Source organism: Amblyomma mixtum, chromosome 3 (genome assembly GCF_055824585.1).
Source record: "Amblyomma mixtum isolate Tamu chromosome 3, ASM5582458v1, whole genome shotgun sequence".
NCBI classification, from domain to species: domain Eukaryota; kingdom Metazoa; phylum Arthropoda; class Arachnida; order Ixodida; family Ixodidae; genus Amblyomma; species Amblyomma mixtum.
In genome coordinates this window covers 76,402,519-76,421,440 of record NC_143014.1, presented here as the reverse complement: position 1 = coordinate 76,421,440, position 18,922 = coordinate 76,402,519, and the positions used below count along the sequence as shown (strand labels likewise).

The window sequence follows — 18,922 nt, the reverse complement described above, 5'->3', positions numbered from 1 at the left end:
ATCACAACATTTGAAGGAGCAGTGATTACAATGCAGTTTTTCCCATGCCTCACGTGACTTATACTGCCCTTTGATGTCTTAGCCATCACTCAGCTGTTGAAACTGAAACCAAAACAGGCAAGAGAATAAATTACAAATTATTTAGCGGTAGTAGGCGAATACCAGGCGGCGATCCATGTATAGTAGTGTCTAACGCATTATTACAAAGAAGAAAACATGCTACCAAAACTTGATGTCTGTGTACTCTGAACATTAAAGAGTGTGCAAATATTCAAAATTTCAAATGGTTTGCAAATATGATAAGGTTCACACTGCACTTTCATTATTCCTGCTATTCAAACCTTCTAAACATAAAAAATTACGAATTTGCTGTTTTTATCGCAGTTGGAAATGGCTTGCATAGCGCAAGCTAAGCTATTCTTGAATTCATGGCCTACTTTTACAAGAGCAATCTTCCCTCCAGTACTTTCAAATGCTGATGGCACCAGCAAACCAGCTTCATGCGACTATAAGCAGCTCAAGGTTTCACTAACGGTTTCAATATTTTGTGCCCTTCTCGTCTTAATACCTGCTTTCAAAATATTCAGGGAACATTTTAATACTATCAGTTCCATTGCACTAAATGGGGCAATAAGGACAAACTGAAGTTGGCCTAGCTCGATGACCCCAGTTTCATGTGACAATGAGGCTACTGCCCGTGAAAATGGGCACCTCTCATAAGCTAGAAAAGACCAAACAACGAAGAATTAACGTTGCCACCACTAGTCATTTTCATGAGTACACTGCGGTGATGTCATGCGAGATTCTTGTAGCAAAAAGCAAAGGATTACAATCCTGAAAATTAAAGGGAAACGTGGGTCCTGAAACGAACATCTTTATTACAAAAGATATTGTATATGTGTTTCTTCTTCCTATTTCCAAAAATACAATTAGTTTCAGTATATCTCAATTAGTTCCCACATTATAAGAAAATAACTGAAGCCTAAATAATTCAATTCCTACAAGCCATTAACACATTTTCTTTCTATATTCCTTGGTTTCAATCAGAAAGGGGCTGTAGCCAAAGGCCTGACATCAAGGGCGTCCGCAGAATTTTTTGCAGGGGGGGGCCCCGTTGGTGCCCCGGGGGGGGGGGGGGGGGGTATGTTCGTAGCAGAAAGGCGCTATTTGCGGAGTAAATTTATTTATTTATATATAAATAAAAATTAAACAAAATGCACACATGAAAGAAAAAATACAAACAGCAAATTAAAGCGCGGCTAGAAGAGGTACATTGGAGTTTATAAACGAAGAAACAACTAAAATTAATAAAAATGCAAAAAGATGCTATATCACTTCGTGGAGAAGAGTGCTCAGTCTTGCTGCATACGGGTTCTCGACTCACCCGGATTGATGACCAGCACACAGCACAATATGTTCACAAACACGCAACTACAGTCACTCAGTCAGTCTTCCTTGAACAGCAACTGTAGGCGCCTCGGATTTTTCTGGGCGAATTGCGTAATTACACGTGTGATAAATTCACTTCTGTGCTTCATTACACGCTCTCGGTGCACACTCATCATACACATTGATTGGAAAAACTGTTGAACGCGTACGTTGAAAACAAAAGATGACTATATATACAACGAAAACTTATTTACAAGATAAATGCACGCTCGCAGCTTCATACACCTCGCTCCATCTTGCTTGCGCATCCGCACAGTCGAGCAACCGCACACACACTGCTCCCCGCTCGTCGTTTTCTCGTCCGCTGTCTTGGTTGTTCTCAGCTTCGCTGACAACCGGCCACTAAAAACACCCAAGCACAAACACAGAGGCGCGCACACGTGCAAGGGCTTACTTGCCGCAGTATCCCCGAATGCGCACTTTGGGGGTGAAAGGAACGCCGCGCAACTTCCGAGGGGAAGGGACACTCGCCACTCCAGTCGGAAAATTTGTTTTTGTGTTTTTATGGGGTTCAGAGCCCCAAAACGACTCAGGCTATTAGGGATGGAGTAGTACAGAGTTCCGGGTAATGTCGACCACCTGGGTCTCTTTACCATGCACTGACACGCACAGTACATGGGCGCTGTTGTGGTTTGAGGCCCAGCCAGAGATGACAGGCGAGCCAGGCAGGCGCCATCGGGCTGCGTTGACCAAAGGCGCTGGTTTTCGCAGAAGACGCAAAGAACGCTGGTGTGGGGGCGCCTCGGGAGACTGCGTCGCCGTGAACAAAAGCAGCTAATCCCCTTTGCCGGAGATTCTGAAAGCGGCGCTTCTACCGAACTGCGCTACCCGTGGATCGGAGGAGACAGCGAGCGGCGGCGGCGCCAACTCATCGCCCGCTTGCCCCTGAGCAGCCCGACAAAGCGGGGGTGGACACGGCTGATTTTACCTTCCCTCCTTAAGAATTCATCGGTGACCGGCGTAACGATAGGCGAAAACAAGATGCCCCGTGCACTGTCTGCCTCCGTGTCGCTATCTCTCTAGAGATCAAAGAAACAGACACCCATCTCAAGGCGGCTCGAAACACATGCTCGCCGGTGCCGCTGTATGTCTGGAACAGGTCGCCCTTCAGTAGAGCTAACGATGGCGTGGTTTGAAAACGGCGGAACGACGCACGCCCGGACGCGGCATTTCGCAGATGTGACCATGCGGGGCTGCTTTTACCCTTTTGACTGAGCGCACCACCGCCCCTGGCGTGCGGCCATCACTCACGGTTCGAGTGAGTGATTTTCCAGGGGGGTGCAACCGCCCCCCCTTGCCCCCCCCTCCGGGCGCGCCCATGCCTGACATCTGGAGTTATGCTAATTATATTTTTGTTGAAGTAAATCATCATATAAAAAGCTAAATTTCGTATAAGCACCGTAATTATGAAGTACAGTTGAGCCTTGTTATAATGAAGTTGAAGGGGCGCAGCAATTACTTCGGTATAGCCGCAGCTTTGTTATAGCACATGTTGACCGAGCTTCCAAGGGGAATTGTCATCTCTTCATTATATCCATTATTTCGTTTTAAACAGTTTTGTTACAATAAGGTTCGACTGCATAGTTAGGTGACTTGGTTCACCAAATCTGCAGTGTCTGACTCAGCCAAACAAAACAGCATAGCTCCCAAGTTTAGTTCTTTTTGAATTCAACGGTATAAGATTAATTGAAACTGCATCATAAAAACATAATAAAAATTTCCGCAGGCTAGCCATGTTGGCAAAAAAACACGAAGCTGAGAAAATCTCATTTGAAGAGCGTGCGCCAGCCATTCGGAGGTCGTTGTAGAGGCCTCAAAAAACAGAAGAATATGAGCCTTCCAAAAAATATTCCACAGTAGTGAGCAATACCAGGTAGAGGCAAAGAGGCCCAGTTTTCAAACAAAACGAAGTAGGCAGCCATCAAGGACGTGGTCATGGGAAGCGACGGGCACGAAGTTGTGCCGCATTTTGCTCCGAAATTGCCATTTTCTGGCTTCATAGGTGCAAAATACTTAGATATTTTAGTGGCTGGAAGTCTATTTAAGACCCTGAAACTTTTTATAGGCAGAAACTTTAGAGTGCATTGATCCTGAATATGCCATTTTTGCAAAATTGAAACTTTCATATTTTTTATCATTTCAAGACCCATGTCTCCCCTCAAGATAGGTGGCAGGTAACAACTTCAATGATTCATGAAAGTACCAAGTGATGGGAGGAGGGGAAAAGAGGAACCAGGATGATGATGGGCCCTTGGGCCTAGATGGCCAGGCACTTTTGTGCCTCAGCGACCTCTCGGGCCCAGCCCACTGTCAGAAGCTGTATCTCCGGCAGCGAGTTCCGCAGAGGAGCCTCCCATTGCTCCTGATGTCCTAATCCTTGCCACGGGGGTTTGGGTTTGTTCGGGCAGTTCAGAAAGACGTGATTAAAGTCGGCTATGGTGCTAAGACACAAGTGGTAGTGAGGAGAGGTTTCACCGCGAGTTACAAAGGAGAGAAGGAAAGAGGTCATAACTGTGGATGTTTGAAGTCCGCGCCACAAAGCCAGGTTGAGGAGAGATTTATGTGGTGGAGGGTACATAAGGTGGGAATTTCTATAAAACAGGATGATGTTTTGGCAGTTGAGATATGTGATCCCTGGCACTACAATAAGGCAGGCAGGTCGCTCGCATTTTTGTATCACGTCCACTACTGCACCTTTGTCACTTAAGGAAGACACAAGTAGGAACAAAATGTAGAAAATTAAACGAAGGAAAGCCATAACACTCGATGTAATCCCCGATGTCGCGAATCTGAATCACAGAGGCAGAAAAAAATCATTTGCTGAGGTTTAGCTCTGGTTAAACCGGGCAAGTTGCGTAAGAAAGCAGCAACTGCTTTGCCTGAGGCGAACGCAAGTATTTATTCCCTGTTTCCCTCTCTCCACATTCCGACACATGCGTCGAGAGCACGCAGCGGCGCAGCGACGGTCCTGCCGCCTGGTGGAGCGCAGCTGAAACGGTTGATATGGCAACGGCGCTTCATCTGTTTGACCGCGCTGCGGCTGAAGGTCAACCGTGGCCATCGCCGGGAGCTACGCGACGGCTCGAAACCTGGTGCAGTGTTGCTTGCGCAATAAAAATCATTCCAACTCCAAATTCTTCAGACCTGCAGGCATCCTTCGGTGCCGAACAAACTTCAAGAAAGTCATGAAAACTTTTCACAGCTATTAATAGATTTTGCTATGAATGAAAACCAGGCAGAAGTGTCCTCGGCTTGGGTCAGATTGCTGCAAAAGCCAGCAACCCTTGATCAACCAGGCCCTTGACATCACTGCCGGAAAAACTTAATTTATGCTCGCATAAAGCGACTTTATCCTCCTCCTTTCTTGAGCAACACAATCATTATGCACTTTGTGTGTACTGGCCCTCCTCATCTCTCACATCATAACTTTTAGTACATTCTAGATGAAGTGACAAAATGCGCTAACTGTACCATTCTCAAAAATATATTCACATGACCAATCTACTGCCTTAGATAGCAAATCAAGACCAGCCTCCAATCAGCCTACATACCAGGCAGCTGAACCAGATGTGTCAGCATTTCATGCCAAACAAGATCAAGTTTCCTATAAAAGTTTTCAGGACCATTACACAGCTCTCTTTCAAAGCTGACCATTTGCAATAATGCACACACACACTAATAACCACCTAGCAAACAACACATTCCACACCCTTGAGTGCACGCACTAAGAGCAATGGTAAGATATCGTCTACACCCACTTTCAAGCAAACACTCTTTATCAGACTATTTTTCTACTGTCACTTTAACACTATATATTGTCACTTTAGCACACCAACCGTCACACCCTCAATAACGACACATAACAGCAGCTGTGTCAGCTGGGATAGATACAGTTATGAAGGTGTGCATGAGTGCAGGGGGAGGGGAGTTCTTTTTCACTAGCACCGAGCATGTTGGATGCTTGATTATTGGTTTCCTTTCCTTCTGCTGGCCACAGTCGCCAGTTCAAAGAGCAGACTGCCACAATAAAAACTTGCACGATGGTCAACCTACCCTTAAGGGTACAATTGATAGCTTTAGAGATCCCTCCCGCACAAGTCTCTTTTATAGGCCGCGGGGAGTCTCCATACCACTCCTGGCACAGCGGTGCAGCAGTTAAGCAATGCACCGCCCCGGCAGGTAGCTGTTTCAAACACAGCTACTGGTGGGGCTTGCGAGACTCGGGCTGCTCTTCCCGAGCTTCCTTAAGGCTAATTTTTGCACAGACGGTTGTTCGGAAGGCTGTTCATCTCTTGACCAATGAGCTGATTTGGAGTGTCGCGGCAGGCAGGTGGTAACTGCATTGAATTTATTTGAATTAAATTCACTGGCACCTGCCGTGGTGGGCAGGTTGCCCACAACTCGGCAGGCAGGTGGCCCACCTGCTTTTTCACGACATGGAAGGACGCCAGCTTTTCTCATGAATGGGGCCTCTAATGCTACCAAATTAAAAATGGGGAACTTGGTTACCTGGATATGCGTTCCAAGCCTTCCATGGTCAGACGCTTAGCTTCTGTGCGCAGCTTGGCGCGCTCTAAAGTCAATTCCTTTAACAATTTGTCACTCTTTTCCAGTTGCTTTATACATCCACATATATACTCTGGGAAGAAAAGAAAATAGAACGCAGTGTTTCACAAACACCGGGGACGAACAAGTTAGCCTCTTGCTGAAAATTAACCTTTTATAAGCTAGAAGAGGCAAAAAAATTAAATATAGGCATCACAGCCACAGTTAGCTTTCAAAAGCAAACTACAATGATGTAAAGTCCTTTTTTGGTCACCTAGTATCAGTAAGGCTCAACCACAACTATGATTCTACACATAGGTTAACCATTTCACATGCCTCTACAAACAAAAAAAAAATTCAAGAAACAATTAAAATTATCTATGCTGTTTGTAACAAAAACAGCACAGGCAAGGTACACTGCATGCGAGCACGAGGCAATATTCATGCAGTCATTACAGCACCACGTCACTTGTAACAACAGAGCAAAGCCGACAGAGGATGAAATTCACTTCACCTATTTTTGCAGGCTCAACCTTTTTGATGACCCCAGTGCTGGCCATTTCTTCCAACAACTTCTTGGCCATAGCAACGGAGTTGCTATCTTGCGCGGGTAAATCCTGTGAAGGCAATGAAACAAGAATGATGGTGTCACTAATTTAAACGGTTGTCCACGTTGCTCACTAAGTCAATAGCTGCTACAATCAGAGAAACCTCAGTTAAATGACAACGATTAGAATGAAAATCTCTATATCTGTGTTTCCACTACAGAGCGAATTGGCTTACAACAGCTGGGCACCAAACGACCACCCCCCTTGTCACTTTGTAGCTGGTTTCTGGCTGAGCTTACCACGCTAAGTCGAGGGCGTCTCCTTTGAGACCGAGACCGCTACCCCCCGCACTCTCTGAGGGTGTCTGGGAGTGCACGAACAAGTGCGTGAAAAGGTGACAGCCAGAAAACAAGAAAGAGTGAAACTAGATGCGCAGAACAGTGTCACGGAACAAGGAGCTCGCTAATATAACAGGTAACATACAGCCTTTGTCAAAAGTGATGAGCCCAGATAGTTCCATGTTGAGCCATTTAGCACGACACTTTTAGCTTCAAGGTTGCTGCAGGTGCCCGCCCTGCTAGGAGGCTTGACAGCAAACCCTCTGCATCGGGCACTTCTGAAAAGGGCTTTGCCTTCAGTGCACATGCTGCCTCACAACCTATAAACACAGTGCAATGTGATGATGAACTGTTTTTCGAATTTTTTTTTCATCATCATCAACAGCAGCGACAGTAATACCTGTAGTGCCTTTTTTTCTTATTCTGTAATGAGTGTTATCTTCACTTTCTAATTCCTCAAGGCATAACTTTGAAAGACTATTTCCTTTTGACAATTCGCAACAAGTACACAGACAGAAAGGTGTTAAATGAAGGGTACCCCCAATCACTGCAGGAACTAGCTACTATATTTCAACTCTGGACACCTGCTAGCTACAGAAATAAATGTGGAGATTTGTCACTGGTGCTGCTGCATTGCACATAATTAAAATACCAAATTAGAATAAGAGAATAAGCACTGACTCTGAGCAGCTGTACTTAAGTTTACCTACCTCTCCCTCCATTGCTTCCTCAAGCTTGCCCAGGTGTTCTTGCACACCTGCAAGCTACAGAAATCAATGTGAAGATTTGTCACTGGTGCTGCTGCATTGCACATAATTAAAGAATTAAAATAACAGAATAAGCACTGACTCTGAGCATACTTAAGTTTACCTACCTCTCTTTCAGTTGCTTCTTTGAACTTGTCCAGTATTTGAACAACAAAGGCAACTATTCTATCCAACTTTTGCTCTTGATCCATTCTCTCGTTTTTTTTTTGTAGAGTTTCTTTTAACAATGACTGCAATGCACCAAACACATTCATTATGCGTGTTAGGTTCAACAGCACTGACACTGCACAGCACAAACAAGGTTTTTGAATTTCACCTGCATCCAAATGTTTCCACTGCAGCTGGCATTTTGTCCCATAGCCTTGGGCTCAGCAGCCGAGTGCCAAAGTCACTGAGCCCAATAGTGGGTCAAATACAATTGTAGCATAGTGTGCTTGCATGAACATCAATGCTGAAGTATAGAGGGGAACACACTAATGCTCAAAAGTAGCAGAGCATTTACCTCCATAACCGTACAGAACCAGCAGGCTACTTGGCCGCAGAACCTACAAACGATTTCAGCAGACATGTCCTGCTGATTTGCAAATAGAAAGGTAAGCAGTACATAACCAAGGGAATGCTGAAAGACCTTGTACAGTCACCGTCAAAAGTAAATGGAAGGTGACTTTGTCAAAAAAATTTAATTTCTTTAAATCTAAAGCATAATGGTCTATGTTTGTTAGTGCACAGTGCAATTCGCACAATCACAATTAGTCTACACATATGTATTCAAGGATGCATGAACTGAACGAGCAATGATTAAATTTTTTCGTTAATATTGCCTTCCATTTGCTTTTAATGGCACCCAGCTGTACCTCCTTGCCGCTTCAATACAGCTGAACTTCACATGAAATTGTACTCGCTGGTACGCATCACATAAACACACCAGGTATTTTTTCTTTGCTGCTTTGGTCACCACTGAGGCACATTGAAGCAACTGCATGCATGTACTGCACATAAAACAAGTGCCTCCTATAATCCCTGATATCCCAATGCCTATAGCTGACACTGAATATTTTCTCAGATTATGCAAATGTCCCTTAAGCATTTTTTGGTCTTAGCTGCTAAAACAGCTTATACTGTACGCAAGGCACTTGCAGTCATCAGTTATTTCCATTCCAAACCATGTGAAGGCACACTAATATTAAGTGGTTGAGCTCTAGCCATTAGTCATTCGATCATACCAGCTGTGAAATGGATTCCAAATCTAGCCATATTCTGCTACATTTTTGGGAGTCAGCAAATGCCTATGTGTTTGTTGCAACAGTGAAGCATTTGTTGCTGTAATAGGCAGGGCTGATTCATTCATTTGCTTAGCCAGAGATAGCTGACAATTTGTAGGCCAGTAAACTTTGAAACCTGAATGGTACGTTTCGAAACGCTGTGACCATGAGAAGGATTTACAATTTCATGAGAGGTCAAATTCGATGCACATCTCCTTTCTTTCAGCAGTATGTAATATTTGACTAACTTTAAAGGACTACAGACACCTAATTTCAGTTGCACATTTTCTTCTTTCAAATGATGAGTTAGACATTAGAACATATGGATCACTGCATGGTATTCACCTCCAACCGCCAAATCATCTACAATTTTTCGGCTTCATCAACCGAACAATGGCTCTGACATGCAATCCATGCTTATACTCCATTTCACACATCTGATTCAACGCTGTCAAGGCTAGCACTCTTGTTTGTGCAGCCTACATCCGCGATCAAAAAGTAGTGCATTCCTTGCAGTGCGCAAGAAAGAGTAAATGCTTTGCCTGCAGGCCTTTTACGTGGCACATTTGTCATGAGCTGGAATAAACGGGCTCTTTTTGATGACGACATGCTGACCCTTTCTCGTGCTCAGACCACTCGGCCAGAAAACAAGCGCAGAGTAACACAGTTTCCTATATTTTTTTTTTCTTGAAGACTACTTCCGTACCTTTCATAGCGTTGCACCTGATGTGTGAAACGGAGCATATGTCACGAGAAGCACAAAAAAAATTGGCTGAGGTTCAACCCGGCTGAACCTAGTGGACGAGCGAAAGCAAAGCCAGTGGTATTTATAGCGAACAATAGTGCGATGTCACTGCTACACCATACAGTGGAGGCTCAGTGCGGCAGCGCAGCTCGACTTCAGCTGTGGCCATTCACGTGGTATAACGTCACGCGTGTGAATCCTGGCTCAAGGTTAAATGCCAATGGACAATGTCCATGACTTTGAAAGTTGCAGCTGGGAGAGTGGAGATTTCGCTCCAAAACCTGCAATAAAAACACTGATACATAGTTTTAATTCATTACAACACTTCAACCAGCCAGCTTCCAGAGCTGGGATGACAACGAGCAACGTCAGCAACTACATTGCAGTTTTTTCGTGCCTCACGTGACTACACATCACAGCTACCATTTGGTTAATGAAACCGTACGCAGTGTCAAGAAAAAAACCAATCATAATTTATTTAGTGGTCGGCGAGTACTCCGCAGTGATCTATGTACCTAAATGTCTAATGCACAATTGGAACGAAGAGAAAGCACGCCACCAAAAATTTGGTGTCTATGGTCCTTTAATGAATTGCATCCAAGCACATTCTGACCCCCTTGGTCTATTCAAAACCATATAAATCTGCAATGTGACCAAGAGATACACCACTTGCTTTGTACTTTAAATACCGATGTTCACACTGGCAACTGCATTCAGAAAATGGCTACAATTTTGATGCAAGTTGAAGTCCACAGTGGGATACTGCATTAACACTAAGCCACAGAGGGGCCCAAGCTGAGGGTCAGCTCTGCAGTGTTAGCTAGTTTAGCATATCCTTGTAGTATTTTGAAACATTAAAGGGAAACTGACAATAACCTGAAGATTGCCAGTATAAAAAAATTAACTATACGCTAATGACAAGGAGACTCCTTTAATTGAAAATGAAACTTTTATAAGCTAGAAAAAAAAGTAAAAAAAAATTAACACGTATTGCCACCGCCACCAGCCGTTCTCTGCTGAGCTGCTCTGAAACGAACAGTAAGCTTGAACTCCTCTGGCACCTTGCCTTGGGCGGGGCTGCCCATTCACATTCCAGTGCATAACTCAAGCTAAAACTGGGTAAGGACAACAAGCAATCTTCTCAGCATTACAAGATATTTCTGGTGCTGCTCCTAGCACTGCAATTTCAGAGCTGTTTTCAAATCAAATCAAATCAAACTTTCAAATCAAACTTTCCTGCAACTGGATGCACCTGGGCTACAAGCTGTACAAACAGCTTGACAAAGGCCCAGGAAACCAAAACTTGGTATGGCAGCAGCAAACAGAAACGAAATAATTCATCAACAATACAGATGTAGACATCAATAAAAACTTATACAACGCAAACATCAATGTGCCGCCGACAGGGTTGCCAGATGGTTCCGGCCTCTGGTAGCCAAATTGGCCTGCGTAGTAGCCCAAACATAGCCAAAAGCGAAAATTTTGCGTAGCCCAAAAGTAGCCAAAAATATTTGTTTTTGGGACGACATTTCTTAAGCCAATTAAATTACTTTTCGGCAAGAATATTTACATATTAGATTTCTTTTCCGTCTGAGGTGGTGCCCATGGTGTGTTCTTTCCGTAGTTACATTTCGCATCCCTCATGCGCGCTAACCACTACGACTAACCAGGTGCGCTAACCAGGTCCTCAAGATGGGGCCGCAGTTCCACTTTTCATGTGCGGCAGTAGGCCATATCACCTGAAACGGGTTACGACAGCCAGTCTGCACGCGGAAAAGAACGGCGGCGCTATACAACGCAATCGCAGCTCTGGTTTATAAATATTTCACCTTAAAATGATCGCGCGCACATTACACACATCGACAGTGAAAATACCTTGCTCTATATTTACGCAGCCTCACATTTCAATTTTATGCATTAAGAGAAAGGTTCTCGCTGAGAGCGTCACCTCAAAGCACCTATAGCAGGATACAACTTAAAAAAACAGCAGTTGCTAACACTGGACTGCGGTCCGCGGCGTCTTGTATTACTCCGCTGGCCAATCGCAAGTGTAAACGAAATCAGCTTTTAACGTTTGGCTATATCAAACAATTCGTGATTAAAAATTCTAGAGCTCATAATTTTTTTCTTGTCATAAGCTTCTTGTTAACGTAACAAGAAGCGTTTAAGCAGCGGACTACTTTTTCGTCGTGGAGGAATTCTGTGCGCGTAGGCTGAATGGGGCGGAGCTTCACTGCAGACTTAAGTTGTATCCGACTATAGCATGCGCCTTCTTGAAGCTACATTGCACGATATGCATGAGCTCAGAAGAAATTAAGGATATGTGCCATTAGATGATAATCTCTGTCGATTTCATCTTCAGTCTAACAGTACGTTCACAATAATGAGAAAAACATTTTAACCTTGAATTTCGGCTCCTTTTTCCATTTTTTTTTTGTAGTTCCGGATGTACATAGCCAACCTGCCCATTCTGATTAAAGTTCTCGTAGCGACGGATCTAATGCCATGTCATGCCACTAACTTCCGCCGTCCTCGTTCTTACAGTGGGTTCCGCGCCGCTCCAAAGGATGACGCCATGGCACCGTATCAGTGCACGTGGATTACGCAACGGACACGGCGCTCTCGCGTAGTTCGCGATGAATATCGAGGGCTGCACGTGTGCTGCCTGAGGCTGCAAAAAAAGCGTAGGCTCTTGCGAGTTGCGCGCTTGGTGTGTCCACCACGAGATTAGGAAGAAACAGAAGAATACCTTATTAATGCGTAAGCATAACTTTCCTCATGCGTATCTTGAGCAGAATGTGTTCGCAGAACCAGAATAAACAATACAAGAAAAGAACATTCCTGGCGGTGGGTTTCCAACCAGCCACCTACCGCAGCCGAAGCGGACCCCAAACCACTAGGCCACGTCTACGGTTAACGATTAATACGTGATGATCACGAAACCGCGCAACAGAAGCGAAACAGTAGCATTTAATGCTTACGCATTCGTACCACGTAGAGACTTAAGTTCTCTTTGTGTTTTAGCTCTATTCTGGTACCATGGTCACCCGTGGTACACCGTCAATGGGAGAACGCTCACGTGTGCAGACGGCAACAGTCTATGTTCGGTGGCGCGCGGGCGTGGGTGGGGTTAGTTCGCGAATTAAGTGTAATCTATAGGTATAGGCCGTGAAGTGGTTCCTGGGGGCAACTTTCACGTAGTGTCCACTGTTTATAAAAGAAATCGAAAGGCCATGATCCTTGGCCGCCTGACACACACAAGTTTTCTCGAACACAGCGTTTACAAATTGTCATTTTGTAGCAGACGCGCTTAATTTCTTTAGCCTGCAATAGCCTGCATTTTGATTCCAACATGCCTTTTATTTCTGTCCCTGCGTTATTGTAACAGAGCACATTATAACTACTTTAACATTTTTTTTCACGCATAAAAAAGATGTAGCCAAAAAGTAGCCACATAGCCAAAACGAAATTTCTGACGCCAACTCGGACAAAAAGTAGCCCAAATTGGCTATTAATAGCCCAATCTGGCAACCCTGGCCGCCGAGGTGAATCAGTGGTTATGGCGCTCGGCTGCTGACCCGAAAGACGCGGCGTTCGAATTTCGATGGAGGCACGCTGAAGAACCCCAGGAGGTCGGAGTTTTCGGAGCCCTTCACTACGGCGTTCCTCATTGCCAGAGTCGCTTTGGGACGTTGAACCCCCATAAACATTAAACCATCAATGTAACACAACAAAAAGAAGCTAACAACGGGTTTGTCAATAGTAAACGCAACATATATCTCTCTTTCTGAGTTACTGGCAAATAGGTTTGGTTGGTTTAACTCTTTCGCTACCGCGCCATAGGTTATCGTTCGCATATGAACGATTCAAATCGCCCGCGCAAAAAAGCTCATTTTGGAGTGTCGTGGACGTGCTCCACCATCTAGTTAGCGAGCTCAACAACTGCTCATTCGATTGCAGCCTTGGTTTCAGTGTTGTGACATGAGGGGGCGCCGTGAAAAATAAAACTTTTAACGGCCGCAGCAGCGTCAGCCGGAGAAAATGGCATCCGCATCGCCGCACGCTCCTCAAAAGCGAAAGCTGACACGTCAGGCAGTTTCGGTTTCGTTTTTTGCGACGAGAGAAGCGGTTATTAGTCAGGCAACAATGTACAAACGTCGGATTTCGGTTTCGACAACGAGACTTCGCCTCGGGCGCCTGGAACGTCAGCGCGTACTTGCATGTAAGTTCTGTTTTCGTTCGCTGCGTGTTTTCTGTGGTGCATACGGTTTGTAATTGATGACAGTGGTTAATTTTTGTGTTTCAGGGTCTTCACAACGTATGGCGAAGACAGTTTGCCAAATGCTTCGCGTCGCGTTTTTCAACCAAGATGACAGCAAGTTGTCCATATCGTCGCATCGCTGCGGAGCGGCGCTCGGAGATTCGCTCGACCTCTCGACTTTTTATGCGTAGCATATTGCAATCACTCAGTTCAGCCCTTGCATATTGCAATCACGCCTGAGCATGGTAGCGGTTGCCACCGCCCCGTTTCAAAGGGGGCGCTCCTATCCATCCATCCATACGTCACGGAGAAAAAGCTGCTGAGAAAATCGAGTGCCAGTGCCGCCAAGCAATACCTCGAGCAAAAAGACCGCGCAATATGCAACGCATTCTTGGCTTAACCAAGCTAAGCCTGGGCATTTTGTTCTTTTTTTTTTGATGCTCTTCACGGCGGAAATGATAAAGACCGTGTGCGAACACGTGAATCCGTTGGACATGCTGAAGTTTTGGAATCATCATATACATCGGAATTGTTGACCTGCCGCGACTATATCGCTACTGAAATACGGGAATAATCTATTCTGGCCCTCTGGCATCAAAAATCATTTCCCTAAATTGGTTTTTCGCTTTTTGTTTGTTTTTTCGCGCGTAACGGACCCGGATGATTCAGTGGCGGCAGCATTGGCGCAAGACTTGGCAAGTGTCCTGGCTTTTGAACCACATCGATAAAACTTGTTTCATCCATCCTGATGTTTGAGAGCTTGCCTAAAATGCCAAATTTTATCAGCTGGCTTTCAGGGAGCAGCCCATCTTCGGGTATGATGAGGGAAAAGAAGTCCACGCCCCCAATCCTCTCATAGAATCCATTCAACACCAAACGAAAAAAAAAAATGAAAAAAGGAAGAAACTGCAAGCTCAGCTATCAGAGAACAAGAGAGGAACAAAGATAAAATGCGAAGCACCTGTCAGTCTACCTCTGCTTCACATCTTCACCCCTGATTGCTCTTCACAGTGGCACCACAGCTCATGACCCCTGACTTGACCGGCCATGAAAAGTGCAGTAATTTTTTCTCATAGCTGAAACTGTGAATAATGACAGCTATAAACATATTTTTTATTTTTTATTTTTTAATTGGGGTTTAACGTCCCGAAGCAACTTATGAGGGACGCCGTAGTGAAGGGCTCCGGAAATTTCGACCACCTGGGGTTCTTTAACGTGCACTGACATCGCACAGTACACGGGACTCTGGAATTTCTCCTCCATCGAAATTCAGCCGCCGCGGCCGGGATCGAACCCGCGTCTTTCGGGTCAGCAGCCGAGCGCCGTAACCACTGAGCAACCGCGGCGGGGCAGCTATAAACATTTGTGCAACAGTTTATATTCCAGTTTTCCTCTAATCAAGTTCTGGCTAAGTGCAGCCGGTAATTTTTGTATATACTTTTTTTTGTGTTTTTGCAAATTTCACAAATAAATGTTCATTTACTTTTGCACACATAACTCTTCTGTTTGTTTCATTCAGAATTAAATAAGCTACAATTTCATGCATTGCAATATTTTTTTTCTTTCAGTACACTCCAAATCGACCATTTTTCCGCGGTAGCAAAAGAGTTAACGGGGTATAACGTCCCAAAGCGACTCGGGCAACTCAGGCTATGAGAGACGCCGTACGTATATATAGTGAAGTGCTCTTCAGCGATCGCCGGGTCGACCAAAGTCTGATTCGACGAGCACGGCAGCAGCCTCCATCGGAGTCCTGGACTAAGGGCAACCGACCGTTGTGCAAGAAGATGGACGAAGCCATCTGAAGACCGCAGAAGACCAGTGCACTAGAGCGGTGCGAAAGTTCCAACAAAGGCTAAACCAGTCACAATCCTATACTGTCACGTCATAGTTCTGAATTCGCATAATTCTGTTCAGCTGGCACACCTCAGCCTTTCAAGGTCGGAATAAATAATATTGTTACTATTACCTCCCATTCCGCGAAGACATTTTCCGCCTGCTTTGAGAGGTCGGCCCATCGCAGGCTGTTCTCGGTCCCGTCGGTCATGTTGCTTGAATTAATATCAAAACGCAGTTGTAATTACAGATGAAAAGAACAGTAATAATTTGGCAGTGAAGTGGACAAAGAGCAACACGACAGGAACACTACAGGAACACTAGGCAGCGCGTGAGAGGCAGCGCGTGAGAGAGCGCGTGACGATGGGAACGCGAGACAGGAGCGCGAGACGCGTAAAAAGACGAACTCCAGTCAGAGTGCTTGGGAATAAAGGAAATTAGTACGACGTGTCTTTGGTGCTTCTGTTAGCAGCGAAAAACCAAGAAAACTGTCAAGGGTTATTACCATGCGTATTCGCCAATACACAGTTTTAAAGAGGCCGCTGGGCCCTCGCAACGGGAGCAGCCGACAGAAATTGGATAAATGGATGGATAATAATAGTTTTATTTTTTGGGTAGCAGCTTGCGCCACCTTGCCTACACTTCCCTTATTATTAATTGATTTTTCTTTTCCTTATCTTTCAGTTTCGCTCTTACAATGTTTAGTTTGAATATCTTTTTCCTCTTCAAATTCACCCCTTCCTTGATTTCCTTTACCAATCTTCCAACCTCCTCTTCGTCAATGTCACGCCTTTCACATCACTCGCCCGTCCTCCCCAGCAAATCCCAGCGCTATCTCCATGGAGGAAGGAAATTTCCTTCCTCCAAGGCTATCTCTATGTCTGTTGCTGTTCCCTCTGGGACCATAGCTGGACATAACTCTAGCTGGGCCAACGTAGTAACGTCAGTAACGTTGAGCTGGGCTGGCTGGGCGGAGTTCTGAGCATGGTTCTGAGCTAGTAGGTCTTGTTCTGAGCTCCTCAGAACAAAGTGCTCGATGGTCACCGTTTCCGTTTTATTATGGAGGCATGCAAAATATCCACTCCAGTGAGAAACGTTGCCAGTGAGCAAGTGCTGGGCCAACCGGTACATGATGACGACCAACGTTTTTATACAGGCCGGCGACAACAAATAGCAGCCCAAAGGGCATGGAGGAGTTTTTCTTCCTCCATGCCAAATATAGTGAACTAGTGCCAAAGGGCTCCATGCCAAAGGGTCAACTTTGGGCTTTGAAAGCTGTCGCAATTTATCTGCTAGCCACGCAACTAGCCAAATCAAGCCAAACAGATGGCGCTTGTTTATATGTCGCCGCCGTAGTCGGCGACGTCGGACCGTATTTCGTAACTGATTACATTGGTGAGCGCTCGTCGGATTGGGTAGTGCGGTTGTACAGATGCGGACTTACCAGCAGTAAGTAGTTTTTCTTTGCAGCATTCTGTACAAGGTCCGCCAAAGCGATTCGGCATTTTTAGCTACGCCACGTCGTGCTAGTTTTCCTTGAAGTGGCGCATTTTCTTGCGCTGCGTCATACTGCTTCTGTGGGTGTATAGAGTATTTATTCAAGTTTTCCTTGTTTCTGCTTCAGCGCAAGTGGACCTCGGCCTACTATCTAGAATCATCTGTTCTTGCTGGACGCAATAATTGCCAGAATGCCTGTCAAAAGGGACGAAATGTTGGATGTTCTTTGCATGATCTCAAACGAAGAAAAGTTGAGAGTGACTCTGAAGCACTCGGCTAGAGGAGGTCTCATCACTGGCGCAAGCGCAATGGCAGCTGCTGTCCTTATGGGACCGGTTGGTTTAGCTGTTGGTGAGTTTTCCAGCTAATTCTATCAGCATGGCAGTGAAGTCGAAAACAGGGCGAGTTAATTGTACCGCAAGCATCCCGTCAAGCTTTTTCCTGATATTGTAAATTAGTGACGCTTCAACTTTGCGTACTCTTTCATGAGCACACACCTTTTGTTCTGTTTTTATTCAAAGACACTTCCGCTAACGGTACGTTACTTTTCTGTGCATGAAGCATTCGTGCAGAGTCCCCAGGTTTCATTTATGTGCATTAATTGCTGTGCCAGCGTCAGCATCTGTTATTGTATTTTTGCATCGCCCCAACAGTGACAAGTAGGCTTGTATCCAAAGCCTTCAGGCTGCAATTGACGTCACAAGCAGCATGTCCGTCAGTATTTGCTCTGTATTTGCTGAAGAACAAAGTTTTTTTTTTCGAGTTTGTATTTAGTCATTTCAGACAAATAACTAAGCTATAGTGCCACTCAGCATGCACATGACAGGCTTTGCGACAGCATCGGTGAAGTCATTTATTGGCCTGTCGTGACATCGTACTTTGGTTGAAATAGACTTTCAGACCCTCAGTGCTTGCGGCGGCTTTGTAATTGTTTTCCTCATTATTAATACAAAAGCATGGCTCATTAGGCGAAAAATCCAGCCTTGACTTTGCTGGATGGTCCGGAAAACCACGTGACCTCATGGCGTCATCGGCAGTTCGTACATCAACAGGAAAGAAAGAGAAGTAAATATTCTTCAAAATGGGTTTCGAACCCAGGCCGGCCTGAGCAGATCAGTTTCGCTGGCCACTGCATTAGAATAGTACGCTATCACCGCAGCACATCACCCCACTCGCTGTCGCACTGGGTTTGGGTATCGTCATCTTAGAACGGAGAGGTAGCCTAAAAGCGGTGAAGTGGAAACTACGCATAGGTAAAAACCAGATGTGTGCGTTAAGAGACAGGGTTAATTGGAGAGACATGGGAGAGGCCTTTGCTCTGCAGTGGGCGTGGTGAGGCTGATGATGGTGATGATGACGCGTTAAGAGGCAAGGAGGGCGGTGTCATTAGCGATATGGATAAGATAGTTAAAGTAGCTGAAGAGTTCTACCTAAATCTATACTGTGGCCAGTGTGAACGTTAATGAGAGAGACAGTAGCGCACAGCAATGCATCATCCCGTTAGTGACGAAAGCAGTAGTAAAGAAAGCCTTAGGAGCAATGCAAAGGGGCAAAGCAGCTAGTGAGGATCGGGTAACGGCAAATCTGTTGAAGGATGGAAGGGAGATTAGCCACCCTGTATACGCAATGCCTTATGACCTCTAGTGTACCAGAAGCTTGGAAGAATGCTAACAT

The 18,922-nt window shown here is 45.2% G+C and overlaps 2 protein-coding genes across 3 annotated transcripts in view; one reads left to right on the top strand and one right to left on the bottom strand.

Annotated features, from left to right (window-relative positions):
- Nucleotides 1-252: 252 nt before the first annotated feature.
- LOC149350661 (uncharacterized) lies at nucleotides 253-11,030 on the bottom strand. Its single transcript, XM_089579750.1, has 6 exons — nucleotides 7,964-11,030; nucleotides 7,755-7,877; nucleotides 7,591-7,644; nucleotides 6,509-6,611; nucleotides 5,959-6,088; nucleotides 253-5,786 (listed from the first exon to the last, which is right to left on the bottom strand). The coding sequence occupies exons 1-6, from the start codon at nucleotides 8,003-8,005 to the stop codon at nucleotides 5,735-5,737; spliced, it is 504 nt and encodes a 167-aa protein (XP_089435876.1). The 5' UTR covers nucleotides 8,006-11,030; the 3' UTR covers nucleotides 253-5,734.
- Nucleotides 11,031-17,058: 6,028 nt separating this feature from the next.
- The window catches only part of LOC149350660 (protein C19orf12 homolog), a 38,133-nt gene continuing 36,269 nt past the window's right edge, over nucleotides 17,059-18,922 (top strand). For both annotated transcript variants that reach the window (XM_089579748.1, XM_089579747.1), the window contains exons 1-2: nucleotides 17,059-17,200; nucleotides 17,376-17,599. In XM_089579748.1, coding sequence (XP_089435874.1) covers nucleotides 17,440-17,599 — 160 coding nt within the window. In that variant the 5' untranslated portion in view covers nucleotides 17,059-17,200; nucleotides 17,376-17,439. The remainder of the gene's footprint in view (nucleotides 17,201-17,375; nucleotides 17,600-18,922) is intronic.